Source organism: Vespula pensylvanica, chromosome 17, assembly GCF_014466175.1.
Source record: "Vespula pensylvanica isolate Volc-1 chromosome 17, ASM1446617v1, whole genome shotgun sequence".
Classification (NCBI taxonomy): domain Eukaryota; kingdom Metazoa; phylum Arthropoda; class Insecta; order Hymenoptera; family Vespidae; genus Vespula; species Vespula pensylvanica.
The window spans coordinates 402,943-422,523 of NC_057701.1; the positions used below are offsets into that span (position 1 = coordinate 402,943).

At 35.1% G+C, this 19,581-nt stretch overlaps 3 protein-coding genes across 5 annotated transcripts; 2 read left to right on the forward strand and 1 right to left on the reverse strand.

Annotated features, from left to right (window-relative positions):
• Positions 1-1,566: 1,566 nt before the first annotated feature.
• LOC122635262 (protein quiver) lies at positions 1,567-6,834 on the reverse strand. Of its 2 annotated transcripts, XM_043825262.1 has the most exons (6): positions 6,547-6,830; positions 5,760-6,036; positions 4,889-5,034; positions 3,300-3,347; positions 2,267-2,413; positions 1,567-1,832 (listed from the first exon to the last, which is right to left on the reverse strand). In XM_043825262.1, exons 3-6 carry the CDS (start codon positions 4,914-4,916, stop codon positions 1,573-1,575), a joined length of 483 nt encoding a protein of 160 aa, XP_043681197.1. In that variant the 5' UTR covers positions 4,917-5,034; positions 5,760-6,036; positions 6,547-6,830; the 3' UTR covers positions 1,567-1,572. The 2 variants fall into 2 exon arrangements, with proteins under 2 accessions (XP_043681197.1, XP_043681198.1); XM_043825263.1 differs by lacking the exon at positions 3,300-3,347 and having other exon boundaries at positions 6,547-6,834.
• A 1,190-nt stretch (positions 6,835-8,024) lies between these two features.
• On the forward strand, positions 8,025-10,462 carry LOC122635226 (uncharacterized protein DDB_G0283697-like). Its single transcript, XM_043825185.1, has 4 exons — positions 8,025-8,271; positions 8,616-9,532; positions 10,033-10,171; positions 10,247-10,462. Exons 2-4 carry the CDS (start codon positions 8,673-8,675, stop codon positions 10,460-10,462), a joined length of 1,215 nt encoding a protein of 404 aa, XP_043681120.1. The 5' UTR covers positions 8,025-8,271; positions 8,616-8,672.
• LOC122635257 (coiled-coil domain-containing protein 13-like) lies at positions 9,729-13,617 on the forward strand. Of its 2 annotated transcripts, none has more exons than XM_043825250.1 (10): positions 9,729-9,904; positions 10,033-10,171; positions 10,247-11,891; positions 11,952-12,114; positions 12,177-12,424; positions 12,484-12,662; positions 12,724-12,949; positions 13,019-13,197; positions 13,291-13,425; positions 13,490-13,617. In XM_043825250.1, exons 3-10 carry the CDS (start codon positions 11,811-11,813, stop codon positions 13,533-13,535), a joined length of 1,257 nt encoding a protein of 418 aa, XP_043681185.1. In that variant the 5' UTR covers positions 9,729-9,904; positions 10,033-10,171; positions 10,247-11,810; the 3' UTR covers positions 13,536-13,617. The 2 variants fall into 2 exon arrangements, with proteins under 2 accessions (XP_043681185.1, XP_043681186.1); XM_043825251.1 differs by having other exon boundaries at positions 11,963-12,114.
• Positions 13,618-19,581: the final 5,964 nt, after the last annotated feature.

The window sequence follows — 19,581 nt, forward strand, 5'->3', positions numbered from 1 at the left end:
CTCTCGGATTAATACCTCTATTTATCTTCTACGAAAAAAAAAGGAGAGAAAGAAGAAAGGGCTCTTTTACATTACGTAGATTACTCTTTGACGAGCGACGACGATGGAATTGGACGACGATTCGATTACACGCAAGAGTAACTAATGACAATGGCATGCAGTATCATGCAAGGTGCTGCTGCACACGGTGGTTGGAAAATGTCGAGCGACAAAGGAGGAAACACGAGTGAGATCCTCCGATCTGATTGTGAGTGCCTACTATCCATGCACTCAAAGTCGCTTCCCACGATTTAAACAGTGCCTTTACCTACGGAACTCGCTAACTAAATCGTGATTGATCGTGTATGCTCGTGCATACGAGCGTGCTTTCGAAACTTATCGGATAAGAAGATATAAGTCTCGTTATTGGTAACCTCAAAGAGAGTGAATCGATTTACATAGTTCAACGTATAAAAAAGATGTAGATACACATAAAATACCATTTCAAACTGCTCGGGAATAAGTTCATTAAAAAAATAAAGGTCGTCGAAGAAAAAAATTTTCATAAAAGAGATATCACAAAAATCCTTAATTAAATCGGTAAAGCAGCTTCGAGGTAGAAAAAAAGAAGCTGATTATCTTTTCGAAACGCACAGCACGTTCCCAAAGCACGCTCATACTGATTCGGCTTTTGCTAGCCGTAAAGATTCTCTTTGGTACGTTGCTCGCTGATCGCCGTCATTGTAGTCGCTGCATCGACGGTGCCACGTCGATGACCCTGTTGAATTGACATGCCGAAGAACACCATGCGGCCTACGTTTCGCGAATCGTCATCTATTCGCTAATTTTCTCGGCATCAATTTTTGTTTCGAGCATGAAGCGCTAGATAATGCCGATGTACGTCCAAGTGGGCACGCGAGGGGAGACAAAGAAGAAATATAAATTGAGAAATAGAGAGAGAGAAAAAGTGCACCGAGTGCGAGAGAAGATCGGAGTGAGGTGCAATCTAATGAAAGATTAACGAACGCGATCGTGACGAGGAAGGACGAGACAGGATTTTGCCGTTTCTAAGTCGATCGATCCGCGTTAACTTTTGAGCTTTGCCTTAACATCAGATTTCACATTTGTTATCTACGTCTGAGACAGTGTTAATATACCACTGAACGATCTCGCAAACAGAGTACAAAGTTAACGCGAATCTATCTTTCTGAACGATATCTTACGTAAATTTTTATAAAGCTCTTCTAAAACGATGGCATTGTTTCCTTCTCGGCATATCTCGATGTCCGCTGCTTTCACACTGCTAAGAGATGTTGGAAAATGATGAGTGAAAATAGAGAAAAAAAAAGGTAAAAAAAAAAAAGAAAAGGGAGAAAAAGTGAAAGAGAGAAAGAGATCAAATGATATCTACGCGAAAGACAATAGACTCCGTTCTATTCTACGTCGAAGTAGTCGCAACGACTTTTTGCAAAATGCTAAACTTGTAAGTTTTTGGACGAGATAAAAAAGGGAATAAAGAGAAAGGTGGGAGAAAGAGGGAGAAACGATTGGAACCTTTGGTGATCTCTAAGTGGATCGAACAACGAATCGGTGTTATACAATGTGACCATTGCAACGTTCTACAAAGCAAGCTTGGCCTCCTAAAACGTTCGAGCTTAGAAAGAATATGGTCGAGAGGAGTAAGAGGAGGAGGGTGGGATTCGAACACGAAGTCGGGGATACACGATTGCACATATCCTCCTCACAGAAGCACATGTGACCAGTGCCGGTACTTTCCATCATGCACACGTGGTCCACCATGAATAAGTTTATCTGTAGCTGCGAAATGCAGGTCCTTCTAACGCTCTCGTATGCTGTGAATCAAACAGAAAAGAGAAAAGATTGATTATTGGCTCGCTTGAAAGCGATCTGTAAAGTAGGTAGGGTAGGTAAGTGGGTAAGTAATTTATTTAACACGAGAAACGCTCGAAATAAACACGGCTATCCAGTTTTCGCGGTTCATTTAACGGTGCATTAGAGCGTTGGAGAGATGCATTCGAGCGAGCTCAAATTTTATCTCGATTTTATCTAATGATGGACGAACCCTTTGCACTTGGCATCTTTAATGATTCGATATAATTACCAACGAGTTGAAACTAAAACTGGAAAGCAAAATGTCACGTCTAACGTTAATAAAACTTTAATTGGTATACCTATATAACAGTCGCTAGAGGGTGAACTACCAAGTGAAAAGAATTCCAACCGCTGAGCTAATATAAGCGTACGAGGCTAATATAAGCACACTCACGTGATTTTGCATTTCGGACCATCTTGACGCAGCATCCATTGCACGTCATCAATGGTGGCTGATCTCTAGGTAGCGCCGTGTAATTGAACGGATCCTTGCATCGTAGATCTGTCCACGAATCGCATTCGTAGCAATAGACCGAGCGTGCTGCGGAAAACAGACTGGAATTACGATAAAGTTTCGGCGTTTCGCGCGTGCGACTTCTTCGATGAACGAATGATCGAAAGAACGAAGAGAAAACGAGTGGAACGAAGAGGTCGCACGCGAGTAGAATTTATCTGATGAGTCGCGACACGCTGGCGATTCGTCGTCCATTCTCGGCTACCCTTAACGTTCCGTACGTTTCTTTTGATCAAACCACGGCTGTACATCGTTAGGTAAATACATATGTACGTATCATATAATATATATTCAACGTGGACACGCTGAACAAGAAGACCAGTACTCGTGCAATAAAGATCGAGAACGCCTTCTCTCGTAAGAACATAATTCATGCAGCGTGTGATACAATTTTAGCATGAAAACCAATGCCAAAGCAAAAAAAAAAAGAAAAAGAAAGAAAAGGAATGGATATTTGTCAATTTATCCTGCTGATCAAGCAATAATTGTCTCGCACTCTTGTAATCTCTCATTCTTTCTCTTTCTCTCTCTCTCTCTCTCTCTCTCTCTCTCTCTCTCTCTCTCTCTCTCTCTCTCTCTCTCTCTCTCTCTCTCTCTCTCTCTCTCTCTCTCAAAAGATACACACACAAATCGACGCTATAGAAATGCCACGTAAAAGCAAGCGATATCCCGAAAAAAATTCTCGTCCAGCGTGCCTACGACGACGCACTCCGATTTTTTTTCTTCTTCTATACTCGTCGAGAAGATCGTCTATGAATGTTTTTCTTTTTTATAAGAGAACGCATTACGTTCTAACTTATCGTGACAAAACCGGACGTATCGAGTTGCATAGAGAACGTCTCCGTTGACGGAGAACGGTGACGGCGGTCATGTAACACTGAAGTAACTGGCTTTAAGTGGCTTAATCACTCACTCTGGCACTCCGCATGACAGACGTTGGCAACCGCGAGTACAATTGCCGCTGAAAACGAAAGATCGGTCACTGCTTTAAAAACGTCTGGCACGCTTTGGCATTAACGACGGTGGGACAGGATAAATAGATAAAGAGATAAATAGATAGAAAGAGAGATAGGTGAATAGATTAAAAGTATAACGCAACAACGACGATGAACAACAAACAACGGCACTACAAACACAGCTGGTAAATAAACTATCGTATGACTACGGGCCCCGGTAATTTGCAACTAATAAACGCTAACATAAAAAACTACACGCTACTACGAGACCATCGTTATGAGTAAAACGTCTAAATCTCGTCGTAAGTGAAGGTTACAGTGCTCTCTAACTAGATATGTACTACATTTTTTTTATTATTGCGAACACTAATTCACGGCACTATGCACGGTGTCAACTATGGGTGCGTATTATTTAACCTTACGACGAATCTGAGAAATTCGAACGTCGGACGTACCCTTATTTATAACGCATAAATGAATGATTATATTGTAAGGAAAAAAAAAAGAATGATTTTCATAAACATAAGATGTATCAATCTTCAAACGACTGATTTTAACAAATGTTGAAATACGTCCGACGTACATAGGAACACACACGTGTGTACGTACCTAGCGCACGCGCGCAGCGATCGTACGCATGCCGGTATTGGATTTCTAAAAGTAATTCGAATATTCAGGCTCTAGAGCCAATGGAGAGGATTCAGACTGTAAAAAAGAGTGTCTACGGAAAATGAAATCAACTACGGATGCTGGATGGAGATAGAGATAACGGAGTAATAATTCTAGGCTTCTATTTATGCGTAAAGACTGTCGTCTTTCTACGAAATTTTGTTCAATCGTCTGCACACACTCACCCGGGCGGTGCGCTCGATCACCTCCAAAATAATCATAGATATGGTCTGTCTGCTCGTTATATATTCTAGTGCTATATATGTATGTATCTCGAGTATGTAGGTACGAGGATCGTTAGCAATAGGTAAGATAATTACGAGCTCGAGCAATTACGTGTTAAAAAAAAACAGCGAGGGACTAATTACGAGTCGGTGCTTTTACGATTTTTATTTCGGGTCCTTGCAGCTTCGACTTCTCGTTCCTCGTGCGTTTCTCCGGAAAAAAACGTGCATCGTTCTTATTTGCAAAATTTATACAGATTGTCCAAACGTCAAAAAAATCTGTTGATTGTCGTAAAAAAAAAAAAAAAGGAAAATAAATTGATTAATAAACGATGCGCTCTTCTTCCGGCTATACATCATAAATCTACTACAAAAGGAGCTTCGTACATACGTACGTAAGTATGTATGTATGTATGTATGTATGTATGTATGTATGTATGTATGTATGTATGTATGTTTGTATGTATGTATGGTTTGTGTTACACACATTTTCGCGAAAGGAGAAACATCATATATAATGCCAAGTGTATTGTAAATCTTATAAAAATTACTCCGGCGTTTTTCATTTTCGAGCTTCGTAGGAAATTTATACGAAAAAAGGATAACAAGATAATCGCAAAATTTGGAAAACATCTCTTTACTCCGACACTCACCCACTATAATCAAACGATTCGTCCACATGTCGGCGGCTGTTCCTCTCCCGTTACATTCGATATATCGTCATACCGTATCGTGATTTCTCGTTTCTTGAACGACTGTGGCTGTACGATGTGCGGCTAATCGATCTAACGATGCGGAACTAAAAATGGTAAGATCTTTTTATTGGAATTCTCTCGTGAAAAAATAACGGGAATATATTATAGAAACTTGAAAATTTCTTCTAATCTAAGAATTATGTCTACGATCGTCACTTTCAAGCTATAAAAACTAAATCAGCAATCTTTTCTGTCAACTAAATTTTTTAACGTGTTACTTACGTGAAACGTAACTTCTTAGTTATTCGAGAGAAAGAGAGAAAGAGAGAGAGAGGAAGAGCGAAAAAGAATGTAAACTTCAGTGAAGCGTCATAATTCCTAATTCACTTTTTCTCTAACATCATTAAAGAATAAATAAACACGGCGGCTATTTTAATCCAATTTTATGCTTATGATCGTGCTTTTCGAACAAATGAGAAATGTTAAGTAACATATATTTTCTTCTATTCCTCCCTATTGATTTATTTTTTCACTATTTAATAGATATTCTTTATCGAGTACTTTTTTTTCTTATTATTAAAAAATTGACGTATACATTAGCACGCTTACGTCAACGAGAAAATTCTGGCAACGAAACGATGCGAAACCGAATAAAGCATCGAAACAAATCGATAGTATCTACTTTCAAAGTTCCAAGTTTGACGAATGCTGTGACATGTAGAATCCTTCCTGTCTTTTTTTTTGTTTTTTTCCGAATACAATTGACTTTGTCTTCTCTGCGTCGCGATAATTATTTCAAAAGATAAATGATGCGAGTGAGAAGAGTTACCTCTGGAAAAATCCTCGAAGAATCGTACGAATAGCAACGAACGAACGAAAGGATGGATCTTCTTCTTTCGATCGTCGTCGATAAGAACAATGAAAATAGAAGAGTTAACAAGAGAGCTGGTCGTTCCTCCGTTATAACGCGCTAGAACTTCTCAGCGCGCCTCGTGCAGCCTGTTGCAAATCATTCGTGCTTTCATCCTTCTCGGGAAGAATTCGTACATCGGACGTCGACTTTGTCCATTTTTCTTCTTTACGATTTCCCAAGGAAGCAATCCAATCTGTGGAAAAACATGTAAACGAGGACAGTGACTAGTGAAAAAATAGAAAGGAGTTAACAAATAATATCGTGCACATATTTTTACCGAAAGTTTGAAGTTAATATAGGTATAAGTAGTAACGTGAGTATATCCCAATTATTTCTTTTAAATTATTCACATGTGCTCGGGCAAGTGCCGGCATTGTAACTTTTCTATACAAGGAGAAACAAAACGTGTTGTCTCGTTCGATCGGCACACCATTATAAATGTCGGTCGACTGAAAGTATACAACACGTCGCAGCAAAAATCGAAACGTAGACTCGGTCAAGACAACGTCGAATAAATGACATATTCTTATGTTAAAATAAGAAAAGTCTTTGGAAGGAATCTAGCACACGATAACTGTCTTCCATTCTCCAGCGGATTCTCTTAGGAAGATCTTTCAAAAAATGATCACCGAAGAGAAACAGAAATTCGTGTGAGAGAAGGAAATTGGTTAAAACCGAGATAATGTCGTTTCGATATTATTACCGTAAGTTTTCTCGATCACAGGTGACACGTTTCACTGCTCCGGAGAAAAATAATCGACCTTCTCGAGATTCGTTAAGAATCGTAGCTAGTGAGATCTCGTTACTCTTCTTCTTGTTCTTTAATTGTAAGAAGGAGAAACGAGGAGTCAGGAACAAAGACGCTCAAAGAAGAGAGGAGAAACGTCGTCGAGACGCGTTGCTCGAAAGAGAAGACGCGCATTCGTGACGAAGCGCGGAGACCAACTGCAGATCTAGGTCGATCAATAGGACGGACCACCACTCGCGTTGCGGCAAGCATGCAACGACCACGAGCGATCCGCTTCGAGGGAGGAAAAGAGAAAATAAAAGGAAAAGGGAAGAGAGGGGAAGAAAAGGGGAAGAAACTCGCGCTTGCGTCTGAGTTATTCGAAGGGATGCTTTCGAAGGAATAACGATACTCGAATTCCATGGTGTTCTATAAAACGATTTGTTAGGATTAAACGAGTGTATTACCGTAGAAAACATGCCCACTTCGTGCTTCTTCTCGAATGAAAAGGAATTTAAAAGCGTCCTCTCTCGAATAACTACAACGATTCTTATTCTTACGTAGAATGATCGTGTCCATTTCTGAAATGCAAAACATTCGGATCGTATACCTAAAATTAAAATATCTAATGAAAAAACTAACGAGCGTCTTTCTTAAGAAAGCTTGCACTTGTCACGTATCTACTAGTAACTTCTGATTGCGTTTAAGAGTTCACTTGAATTGACTTTGTAGCAATGAATAATTATAGCGATTATTCTGACCAATTTGAAAATATATTCGGTAATGCACACATCAAATGCAGAACGTGAGATGACTAGTATAAAATTTCAAGAACGCGGATTGGACAATGAGTAAGAATATTGGTTATAACAGTGGAGCATAGAAACATATTCAATTATTATATAATGCAAATGTTTATATTAAAGTAACGAGCGGAGGTATGCTTGCTAGATGACCGACTAGTAGGTAGCTTTTCTCGTCGTTCTGATCGACGCTCATATAACTTCTATCGCAGCTTCGACATAAATGTATCCTAATGCAAATTTATTCGTCCTTATCGTCATTCTTCTCCGCAGGGAAATATAATACCCTTAGTGGAACGGACGAACGTGTTAATTCCATAAATTCACGTAGTCTCGTGGCATTCTTTATAAATATTCCTACGGAAGCACGTACGTGGTTCAAACTAGATTAATACGTAACTGCTTCGTTAGTATTATATATTGTATTAGTATTATATATGTATATATATATATATATATATACATATATATCGAGTACTTCATGTAACATAAAACGTTTCTCATATCGATGAAAATATTTTTTAGATGAATTCATAAATTATCAAAATATATTTTATACAATCCTTTGGTATAAAATATACTTTCTACGGCATATCAAAATTTATATGCGCGCGCGCGCGTGAAATTGAATGTTTATACGTTAAAAAGAATACAGAAAAGAGAATGAATAGTCTGTAGCGATACTCCTCGTCTATAAATGAATGGGACATTAGACATTTTTGATATTCCCGCCATTTACGAAACACGTGTGCACTTTACCGCCTAAGAAATACTCAAGGCGCATATGTAACCGGAAATGACTTCAGGTATTTCTGTGATGGCGCTAGTGAATGCCACATTTTCTGCCTAACCTCTGAACGAAGACATATTCCGTCTTTACCGCGTGTACTGTGCGCATGTAAGTGAGTACTTTTATATATATTATAAAATATATAGGAAAACTTGTTCGTTCGTTATTAAACTAATTTAATATTCTTTATATTTCAATATTCTTTACATCTTAATGGAATAAAATAATGATTTATCACATTAATGCACAAATATGCTAGACGTATTTCTGAAACACAAAACCGCATATATATACTTGCTAATGTTATTAAAAAATTCATGATATATTCATTTTTTATAACAGTATTAATATTATGAAGTTAATTTTTATACATAATTACACGGACTTTCTATATATTTTTTCGATTATGTTTTAAAATCTTATTCCTACAGAAATATTTTCAATTTTTCTAGATACCTCTTTAACGAGCTACTTAAATTTGTGCGCGCCATTTGTTTTAAAAAGCGAATATGTCTAAGAAATTCAAGAAGAGGTCTGCGAATGATCTAGTAGAAAAATCTGAAAAGAAAGATATAAAAGATACATTGTCGCCGCCAAAAAAACAAAAACTAGAAACAGTTTCTAATGTACAAAGCGGAAATGCAGTTTCCAAGAAAGCAAAAAAAGCAGTTGCTTCCCAAAATAATATAAATGTAAATAAAAAAAAGAAAGAAAAAAATAAAAGTGGAAATAATACTTCTCCTTCTGAAGTTGAACAGAACAAAGAAAGCCAGAATGGAGAAGGAGCAACTTCTCCAACATCCAAAAAGAATAGAATTACATTATTAAAGGAGCAAAATAAATTAAGTAAAGAAAAACGCAAGATATTCCGTCGTGAAGAAGGACAAGTGAAAACAATGACATCTAAATTGTCTATTGAACAAATAAAAGAAAAAATCAAAGAGTTACAAAGTAGAGAAACATTGTCTAAATCTGCAAAAAAGAAATTGGGTACTTTTAAAAAAATATTGAAAGTACAGGAAGAATCAAATGGTTTGCAAGAATCAACTGATAACAATAAAGATACATCTGATGCTACAAAAGTGAGCGACAAAAAAGAAAAGAAAGTAAAGCTTGCTACAAATGAAAATAACTTGGCAGACAATAATAGCAAGAAAAAAGTTCAAAAGGTACAAAAAGATACAAAATTGAAACAAATGGAGATGATCAATGAAAAAGATAAAAAATCATTGTCTGTCAAATCTACAAATAAGCAGAAATCTAAACAGCAAAAAAATGCTAAAGTACAACCTGGTAGTTTGATAAGACTTAAGCCACAAAAAGATGAAGATGAAGACGAAGATGAAGACGAAGACGAAGATATGGAAGAGTTAAGCGAAGAAGAAGAAAATAAAGCTATATCTCAAAAATCATTTAATAAAAAAATACATGTAGAAGAAGATGATGATGAGGAGGATGATGAGGAGGAGGAGGAGGAGGAGGACGAGGAGGAGGATGAGGAAGATGAAAAAACAGAAGAAATGGAATACGAAGATGAGGATGACGATGATGATGAAGAAGAGGAAGAGGATGAAGATCAGGATGAAGGGGATATAGAAGAAGAAGAAAGCAAGGACAAAGGTCCTGATAAAAAATTAAATATAAAGAAAAAACACGAGAAAAAGAATGAAATTCCAAATGACAAGAAGCAAGGTTCTAAAAAAAAAAGATACGTTCTCCATGTTGCAAATGTACCATATAGGTAACAATTTCAATTCTTTATAAGCATCTTATAGTATATACTATCTAGTAAGATATACGTATTTTTAATATAAATATTTTTGAAATTATTATTTGAGTAATGTCTAAAAATTTGACACTTTTTTGCAGCGCAAGTTCAAATGACATCAGGAAATATTTCCTAACTAAAGTCAGTGCAATATCAGATGTTAGAATACCAAAAAATAAGAGCACAAATAAACCCCGAGGATTTTGTTACATTGAACTAGGAAATCAAGAAGATTACGAGGTAAATTTTAATAATATATCGCATTCATTTTTTTTCTATTGGATATAATATACTATTTTAACAATTTTGTTGCAGAAAGCACTATCATTGAATAATTCGACCTTCCAAAATCGCGTGATAAAAGTACAATACACCACAGATTCTAGACGTGATAATGCAAAACAAATTATCGTAGCGAAAAACAAAAAATTGGATGCACTTCGAAAAGAAGGAAAGTTAGCAGGAAGTCAAAAAAAGACTAACAAAAAATTACAGAAAGGGAAAAAAAATGCTAACTCATTGACGACCTAGGCATTAGATAAAAATATATCTAATTTGCGGAGGAAAACTACCTGTTTCACCTTATCTTTAATCTCCTAGCTCTTCGTAATTTACTTATACGTATATATTCATAAAGTACGAAGGAGACTAAAGTTATACTCGATCAGGTCCCATAAATTTTTTTAATAAATCTGACAGTTTTTACAAGTATCATCGAATGTCAATTTTTCGCTGTTAATCCTACGTTCCAAGCTTCTACGAAAAACAAAAGTATATTGTGGCGTACGTCAGTTTATGTAAATCAAATGACACGGTGTCAAAGGAAAGTACACGTTAATCGAACCGATGAAATTCGACTCCTATCTCATCTCCAACTTATCAGGATTTACTATAGCATATGATAGTATTCCACACGTGCCCGTTAAAAATATTCTAAGAAAATCACGTATACCCATATGATATAAATTATTGTTGTAATGCCGAATTCGAAAGATATGAACGCAGATCTTATAAATGATTTAAACGATGTCTGCGACTTCGAGGATACTGTGACGTGGTCGAAAGAAACGATCGAGGTAACGAATTTTCATAATCGGCTTCGAACGGTAATAGATTGACTGATGTAACATTGTACTTAGTTATTAAGTAAATCAATTTACATACTTGTATTCTAACTGTTGCAATATTGTTCATTGAAAAGAATAAAAATAAACGAATTATTTCAAAGGAAAAATTACCCGAACGAATCGTTTTTCCTGAAGAATTAAATACGTACCTGCGTGATCGTATCCGGGTGAGTATGTAAGACGTGCGTATCACTCCGCTTGCCTGCAACCAACAAACGAGACGCGGAGAGGTATATTTTTGGTTCCAACGATGTATGATTCCTACTCAAATCTGTCGTAAAATAGGATTTAACTGCGGAGAATGGTTGCTTGCGTCGAGCGCTCGAAGAGACCGAGGAAAAACTTCGAATCACGAAGGAAAGCATAACGAAATCGCAACTCCCTATAACCTTAGGTAAATCCAGTGAAGTGGCAGCAACGAAGATCATCGAATTGAGTAAGAAGTGTAGGGAACAAACGGCTGAGATCGAGGTATTCAAAACGAAATGTAAGACTCTCGAGGGTACTCTGGCCAGCAAGATGGCCGAATTGGAAAACTTGAAACATGAACTAGCTCGTTCGAAGGAAACACCAGAGTCTCGTAACAGTGAGTTGCTCGTGTCTCCTCTTTCAAAATCTTTGCAATACCTTGATATCGTTATCCATGCAATAACATAATCGAGATCCAGGATAGTATCCTTGACAAAGGTACCGAGGATGTCCAATCTGTATCGAAGGAAGACGAGGATAAGATCAAAATTCTGACGGAGAAAATGCAACAAGTTCAAACGAAGCTTTACGAGTCGAAGAACGCTTATGCGAGTCTCAAGCAGGAATTCAACAAAGCTCAAAAGGTAGATCGTTCGAAACGTTAGTCAAGGATTAACGTTGATTTTTAAAGAATATAAGGGTAGTTACTGTGCAGCGAAGTTGGCGAGAACGTAACAGTGAGTGGATTATCCTCGCAACTGGGTGGCTGGCGTGGAAGAGCCGAACAAATCCGACTGCTTCAACAAAAGGTCTCCGAATTACAATTAAAGTTATCGGAGTATGATGGAACTGTAAAAGGATCTTCCGGTAAGACAATTTCTTATTTACGTTTCTTCAATTTTTTTTTTTAACAACGTCGAACGAATTAGCGACGTCCTTGGAACGAAAGAATCTCGCAAATCTTCGGAATGCAGAAAAGGAGAGACGACAACAGATCGAAAATTCGGCGAAGGAGCTCAGACAAGCAGAAGTTGCCTTGGAAACCTATAAAAGAAAGCTCGAAGCGTCTAAAGCTAGAATAAAGGTTCTAGAAAACGAATTGAATACGACGAAGGCGAATATTGCTGTGTTGAACGAAAAAAGATATCACGACGATCATTTGATCGAGGCTCTTAACGTTAGTATCGTTATTTATATATCGCTATACTTTACATTGAAATACCGGATTTTTCATAGAGTCGACTTAAATCTGCTGAAAATAAATATCAAGAACGCGAAATGGACATCAAGAATAAGGAAGAAAAATTGGAACGCGAAAGTATCGTTTTGAAAAATGATCTACAAGCTGCTCAAATACAGATCGATCGGTTGACAAGGAAACTCGAAGAACGTGAAATCGAGATAGATAAATTGAGGTTGACATGGTTCATTTTTTCTCTCCTCATTTTTTTCAAAGATGAATATCTAATTATTTAGAGATGGTATAATCCCGGAAGATTCGAAACAACGTGTTCATCTAGAAGATCGAACTATTAGCAATTATCGTACGAGTCCTCCGAATACGATTAGAAACTTTAATGAGCCTAACGAATATGTCACTATGGCTATCGCGGCAGAAGCTGAACGAGAAAGATTATTAGAGTTGGTGACTGTGTTGAACAGACGATTGGACAAGGAGAGAAACGATGCAAACAATCTAATCGTATCTATTTTCTACTATAAAACACTAATATTTTTAAAGGTCAAAGAAAGATAATATTCGATCTATCAGGAATCCTTGCAAAACGAACAAAGCAAGGTGGCAAAATTGGAGTCTAAGCTTCGAAAGCTAGAGAACGAAAAAGCAGGGATTTCAAAGGTGGACAGCGGTTACAGAGTAAGAAATCTAAAATCGATCTCAGGATCTCGAACGAGTGAAGAATCTGCGAATGCCGAACAAATCCATTTCAAGTAAATATCATGCAGTATATATCTTCATTCTAAAGAAATTAAATCTTAAATTTTAAATAAGAGAAATTAATTTAATACTCTATTTGTCGAAAGGCTCGAATTACTTGAAGAGGAATGTCTCGCTTTGAAAGCAAGATTAAATACGGTACAACAGGACAAAGCCTCGGACTTAGAGATATACAAACGAATGTTAGATCAAGCTAGAAAAACTTTTCAGGAAGCATGCAAGTGAGATTAAAGATAATTGATAATCGAATCAATCGAATGTAATTATTTTATTGTCTTCTCTCAGGAATAGATCACAAGCAACTGCGAGTCGTTCGACGGTCACCGTTTAATACACACTCATTATATTCTTTATTAAAAATTTATACTTCTTAAAAAATAATTAAATAAAACGATTTTTTTTTTTTGAATGTACCGTTTTTCTTCAGTGCGTTTTTTTAAGAACTCATTTGAAAATTTCCATCTAATTTGATCAACAATATGTAATTCCGAGATATTCCAGATAAAAACAAAACGTTTTGAAAAAGCACTGAAATATGCAGCCATTCGCCCGGTAGTACTTACGTTACATGATTTACAATTAAATTTCGATAGATCGTAAGTAATACCGACCCAGATCTCACCGCGTGGAGGTTGCTGCATGTAGAGATCCACGAACTAAAACAACATATTTAGTCGCGTTTAATGAATCTTCTATCGACCCGATCGTAGTCGATGGAAGGTTCATCAACCGCGACTTTTCCCTATCCTACCCGGAGAAAAAGCTTGGATTCTTTACTAATTATTTTAAAAGCATCTTTACAAAAAGTTCTACACAATTAACATAATTAATTCACATGATATGATATACATATAATTTGTACATCCCGGAAATATACAAAGTACATGCATTTTATAATTATTACTGTTACATTTATTATTAATATATTGTGTTATTATGAAACAAAAATTTAATAAACAAAAAGTTAATTCATAAATAATTGCCATTTTATAACTAATGGCACTCATTCGTGAATCAACTCAATACATATCCAAGCTTTTTAAACTATCTTAATTACTCAGCGATAGATAATTAATCGATCTACCTTAATTAGCCTTAAATATAAGTTAATCTTAAAACTACAATCATTAATAATACTATTAAAATAAACGTGCTAAAGCGTAAAAAATGAAGCTTCAAAATCCCAACATGCACCATTCACCATACCTTATAAATTAACATGCAGTAGAATTGACATTTTCAAAAAATAATTATTTATTATACTTTATATTACTCTTTTGCAATGCTAATTTACTCATTATCAAATACCTGAAAAATTAAAAATAATGTATATATAATAAACAAAAACGAACAAAATAAAACTGCAAAAGTATGCAATTTTATTTTGTATGTCTGCCGATATTATTAATATAAAACATGAATCACATATAAAATCTGCAATGGAGGTAGACCTGAAACACAAATTTTCATTAATTAAACATTTCATTAATAAACATCTTCGAAATCTTTGGCGCATCCCACAAATATTTGAAGTTGTATTCATTATAATTAATATTGAAATTATATTTTTTAAGAAGCTGTAAATAATTATATTTAATATCTTGAGTTTTCCTTCAAAAATGCATACGCGTACACAAATCTTTTATATAGCAGCCAATTTAGGCGCTATAATACGCGAAAATCGAAAAGGACTAATATTAACAAATCCAACGATGTTCACTTGTAACAAAAAAAAAAAAAAAAAAAAAAATATATTAACCATACACTCGATGTGAAAAAGCATGAAATATAACAGCACGTGCCAAGATGCACTTTTCAATTTAATTCCTCATCTATTTTTATGAATCCCTATATCGAGTTGTAAAAAAAAAAATTAAACGCGTCACCCTACGACACGACACTTAAGCAATTGAAAAAAAAAAAAAAAGCAAACAAACAAATATGAGTAATGATAAAAATAAAATAATTATGAATTACCTTTGTCGAATCATTTATACAAAGCTTATGAATATTCGATGAACATTAAAAATTGTACCATAGTAATTCCTGTAATGTTAACGATAAATAATTAATTCGCAAAATTGAATGAATTTAATGATACAAGTATTTTTGATTTTAGCTAAAAACTTGTTAAGCAGTTGAAGTGGTCCGTCATCTCCACCTGTAAAAATTATTATTGACGAGCAAAAAATGACAACGTGGTAAAAAAAAATATGATAGGACTACGAGCCATTATCAGAGGAACATATTATGATCCTCTGAAAAAATGACTCGTTGTCGATAGTTGCCCTCTTGAGCCACAATATTGTGGGGGCCTCTTCGGCATATAGCCTCTTCTTTGCTTCGTGCCCTAATCACTGCTTTTTAAAGGCATTCCCTACTCGCGACGCAAGAAAACTATGCACCAAAAAGCATCCATCGTTCTAACAGTGTAAGTAAAAAAATCAACATAGTACTCCGGGCTATGACAGAGAATAAAAATGTCCCTGTTCTTGAAAACCTAACACCGAGTCCCTAATCTTATTTACGTAATTAATTCTTCCTCTTTGTCAACACGACAAAAAGTAGAAATTTTTACGTAAATCTTCGTTTCTAATTCAATGACATAGCCGTAGTAATATATCAAAATCAATAAGTACAACAGTTCGAACGACGATTCGATGTTATCTGACACATATCCTTGACTACGTATTATTTCATATTTTACAAATATTTTAAAAATAAAAAAAATAAAAATAAAAGGCTATTATATATATATATACCGTGAATTATCCTAGCCTGCGGACAATCAATGGACTCAAAGAATTCATCGACCGTGCACATTAACACAGGCACATTTACTCGAATGCCCCAGCAGTCATTTATTCTAATCGATGAACCTAAAATACTAACTCTTCGCATTTCGGTGTATAAAAAATAATATAAATTAGAAAACTATAAAATCTATGATATATCTTATGATTTTATATCTCATTTAAGTACCTTTATTCTGTACTTTCATACTTTTACTTTATACATGTATATATCTGTATAATAAATTAATTATAGAAATAATTATGAGAAATCACGAAAGTACGAAGAGTTAATATACTTAATACTAATTATCGAACATATTCAAAAGTCTTTACCAATTCGAAAGAAATGAATTTCTAAACAAATGCAAAGACTTTCAAACTGTTCGATAATGATATATCACGCAATACAGAGTGTCAGCAAAATATGAGAAAAAAAAAAAAGCTAAAATTGAAAAATATTAAAAATATGAAAATTGGCTGAAACTTTGCATTATATCCGAAAACGGTACTTTCCACTTCTGAGTGAAAATATACCCCATCCGGTGCTACCTGCTTAAAATTAAAAATACAATCACACAGAAAATGGTATGCTACCTGCCTGCCTATAACCTATATTTAAAAAAATAGCAAAGCATTCACACCAACACACACACTCCACGATTCTCTCACATACCGCCAGGGTGCAAAAGCCTAAACTAGAGAGTATGCCCCGGGGCACCTCCGACACCCTAACTCAAACGCGTATGATTCATAAATTAGGGAGTACGTACCAATTGCTGTAATCGACTGTCATGGCTAATGATTATTGCGTAAATGACTAAATCAAAAAATACTAGTACATACCAGTATACCAACATACTAGTAATATACGAGTATTTATATATATTTCCAGAAAATGTGGTAAATCTAGTATGCAAAACGATATTAATGATAATATATTAGATATATAAGATATGTAATTATTGAAAAGTTATCGCAAAACGATGTACTATTTCACTACCTAACACGAGCACACAAGCGAAAAGTACATCGTGCGCAATCACTAACGCAATGACAGCCGCCAATAAGGGGAACTTAAAACTAAATCCGCGTTAACTGTTTCTCACCCATACGTGTAACACCTGGGCACACGCATAGATGAGAACGCAGAAATCACGGGGAGGAGAAACGGGAATTAGTTTGTTAGAAGCTGAAAATCCTGATCTAAAAATTGATTAACTTATTCTAAGTCCTACGAGCTATGACTCTACAAGTCTCTTTGTTTCTTTGGCAATTACTCTACTCGACTTTTTTCTTTCAAAAACAATAACTCTATTGAGACTTTTCTTTTGCCAACAAAATTAATTGAACATTTATTGAATTTTGTATGTAATAATAATCAAAAAAACCTCGGACGATTCCTTTTAACAAGTGGCTGTTCTAATTAACAAAGTTAAATCATGATCTACCACTCGTTTTCCAGAATCTATCCGTCGCGCTTGTCTTCTTGTTCATTTTTTAATACATCTACATCGACACATCGTAATAAACCACGATGAAATAGACTAACTACGAAGCAATGCATATAACGTAGATCACATTACATGCTTTTTTTCGACGAAATCGGATAAATTAATATCCGATTTCATTGCTAATATCGCGGGCAAACACGAATAAAAAAAGTGCTTATTAATTGCACTATTAATTAATCCAATCTATGAAACAAGAAGACCCTATCCTAAACTATAATAAAATAAATATAAACAATGAAAATACGTAGACGATTAAAAATATACCACTCGCGAGTAAGTCTAAAAGAGGAGTTACTCACGGTCATGCTCGTCAATAATTTATTTAAAAAATTACAACCAGTAACTCGTGCCGATTCGGACCTTTCGTCCACGACATGATTGAGCACTGGAGGGACTTAAGATTTGTTTACTCACTATTTAAGAAGTTCTACGGCGGCTCCAAAACACTCGTCCGCGATTTAGGTCGAAATTGTGGGTGGATGATATGTAGCTGGTTGAAAATGAGGTAGGTAGACATCGAAGTTGGTCGAAATCCTCTTCGGTGATGTATACGCGGTAGTTATCTTTTAACGTACGGTCACTGAAGTTAATTCGCGAAACTCTACCGTCTTTTATAAATACAATCTGTGCGATTGTTAAAAAAGGAAAAACATTTGCGAACGAACACTGATCCTAACGACTGCATTGCACGCAGTCGACGCAAAAACACTTGTTTAAATCGCGAAACGCGAACGAACAAACACTGCTTCTATTTCGCGATTTTTTGGTTTTTATTTGAACGATACAACACTCGATTTATTCATTGCTTCGCGCACGGTTACAATGATGTTCTGAAAATAACAAAAACAGAATTATTAGTATCATTGTTATAATAAGAAATCATTCAAATTATCGAAGAAATGTTTAATAAAAAACTTTACTTACTTAAAATCTTTGTTGACGCTTGTACGATGGGCATTCTGCCCCAGGATGATGAAGAGGATGATTCTTCTTTTATTTGAACTGAAAAAGAAACAAAAACTAAATTGTTAGTACCATTGTTACATCAAACAATCTGTAATTTATCGAGGAATTTATTTAAGAAAGAAATTGACTTACCAGAATCTTTGTTGATCCTTTGTACGATGAGCATCCTGTCCAAGGACGATAAATATGCACTAACACCGACTTTACATCGCGAATTTATATCAAATAATTTCATATTTTATTTAATCGACTTACTCAAATATGAAAATCAATTCCAACGAAACGAGCAAACACTGACTCCAATAATTAATAAAAACTAAGAAGCTGATACATACAACAGATTGTGGAACAAGAAAGAATAGAATATTTCCTGTAAATTATTTTATATAATTATATATATAATATATATAATAATATATTATATATATAATAGTTTTATAAATGTTCTAAAATAAAAATTATATGAATTATTTTATCCGGTTAATAAATTATTTATAACATTAAAATTAAAATATAAGATGGAAGAAAATTCGTAATGAAAATGAAACTAATCAATATATTCGCGGAGATCCGTACTCGTCGAAATACTATACGTGACTAAGAGAACTCTCTTTCCTTTGAGAAAGTCAAGCGCGCTCTGTTTTTATTTTCTTTCCGACCCGAAAATTTCCTGGAAATATAAATACGATACCGAGTGCCATTACTTCTCTCTAAGTTTTGTTTTGTTTTGTTTTCAAAATGAGATAGCATACCTGTACATATGACGAAGAGAGAATCGTGTAGAAAAAGAGCGGAATATTTCGTGCTCGTCGTTTTTATAGAATTCTTCGAAATTCTGAAAAAGAAAAGAACAATTGAAATAGAATGAATTTTATTGTATACTATAGGTATGATATGAGTAGGAATATCCATAAGCATGTGTACGTGTGTGTATGGGTATATATATATGATGTATGTATGATATATATATGTATGTATGTATATGGTGTTCTATAGATGATATATATTATGTATGTATGTATTTATGCATGTGTGTGTATGTTGTATGTATGTATGTCTGATGTGGTGTGTGTATGTGTGTATGAGATCGAATATAATACAAAAT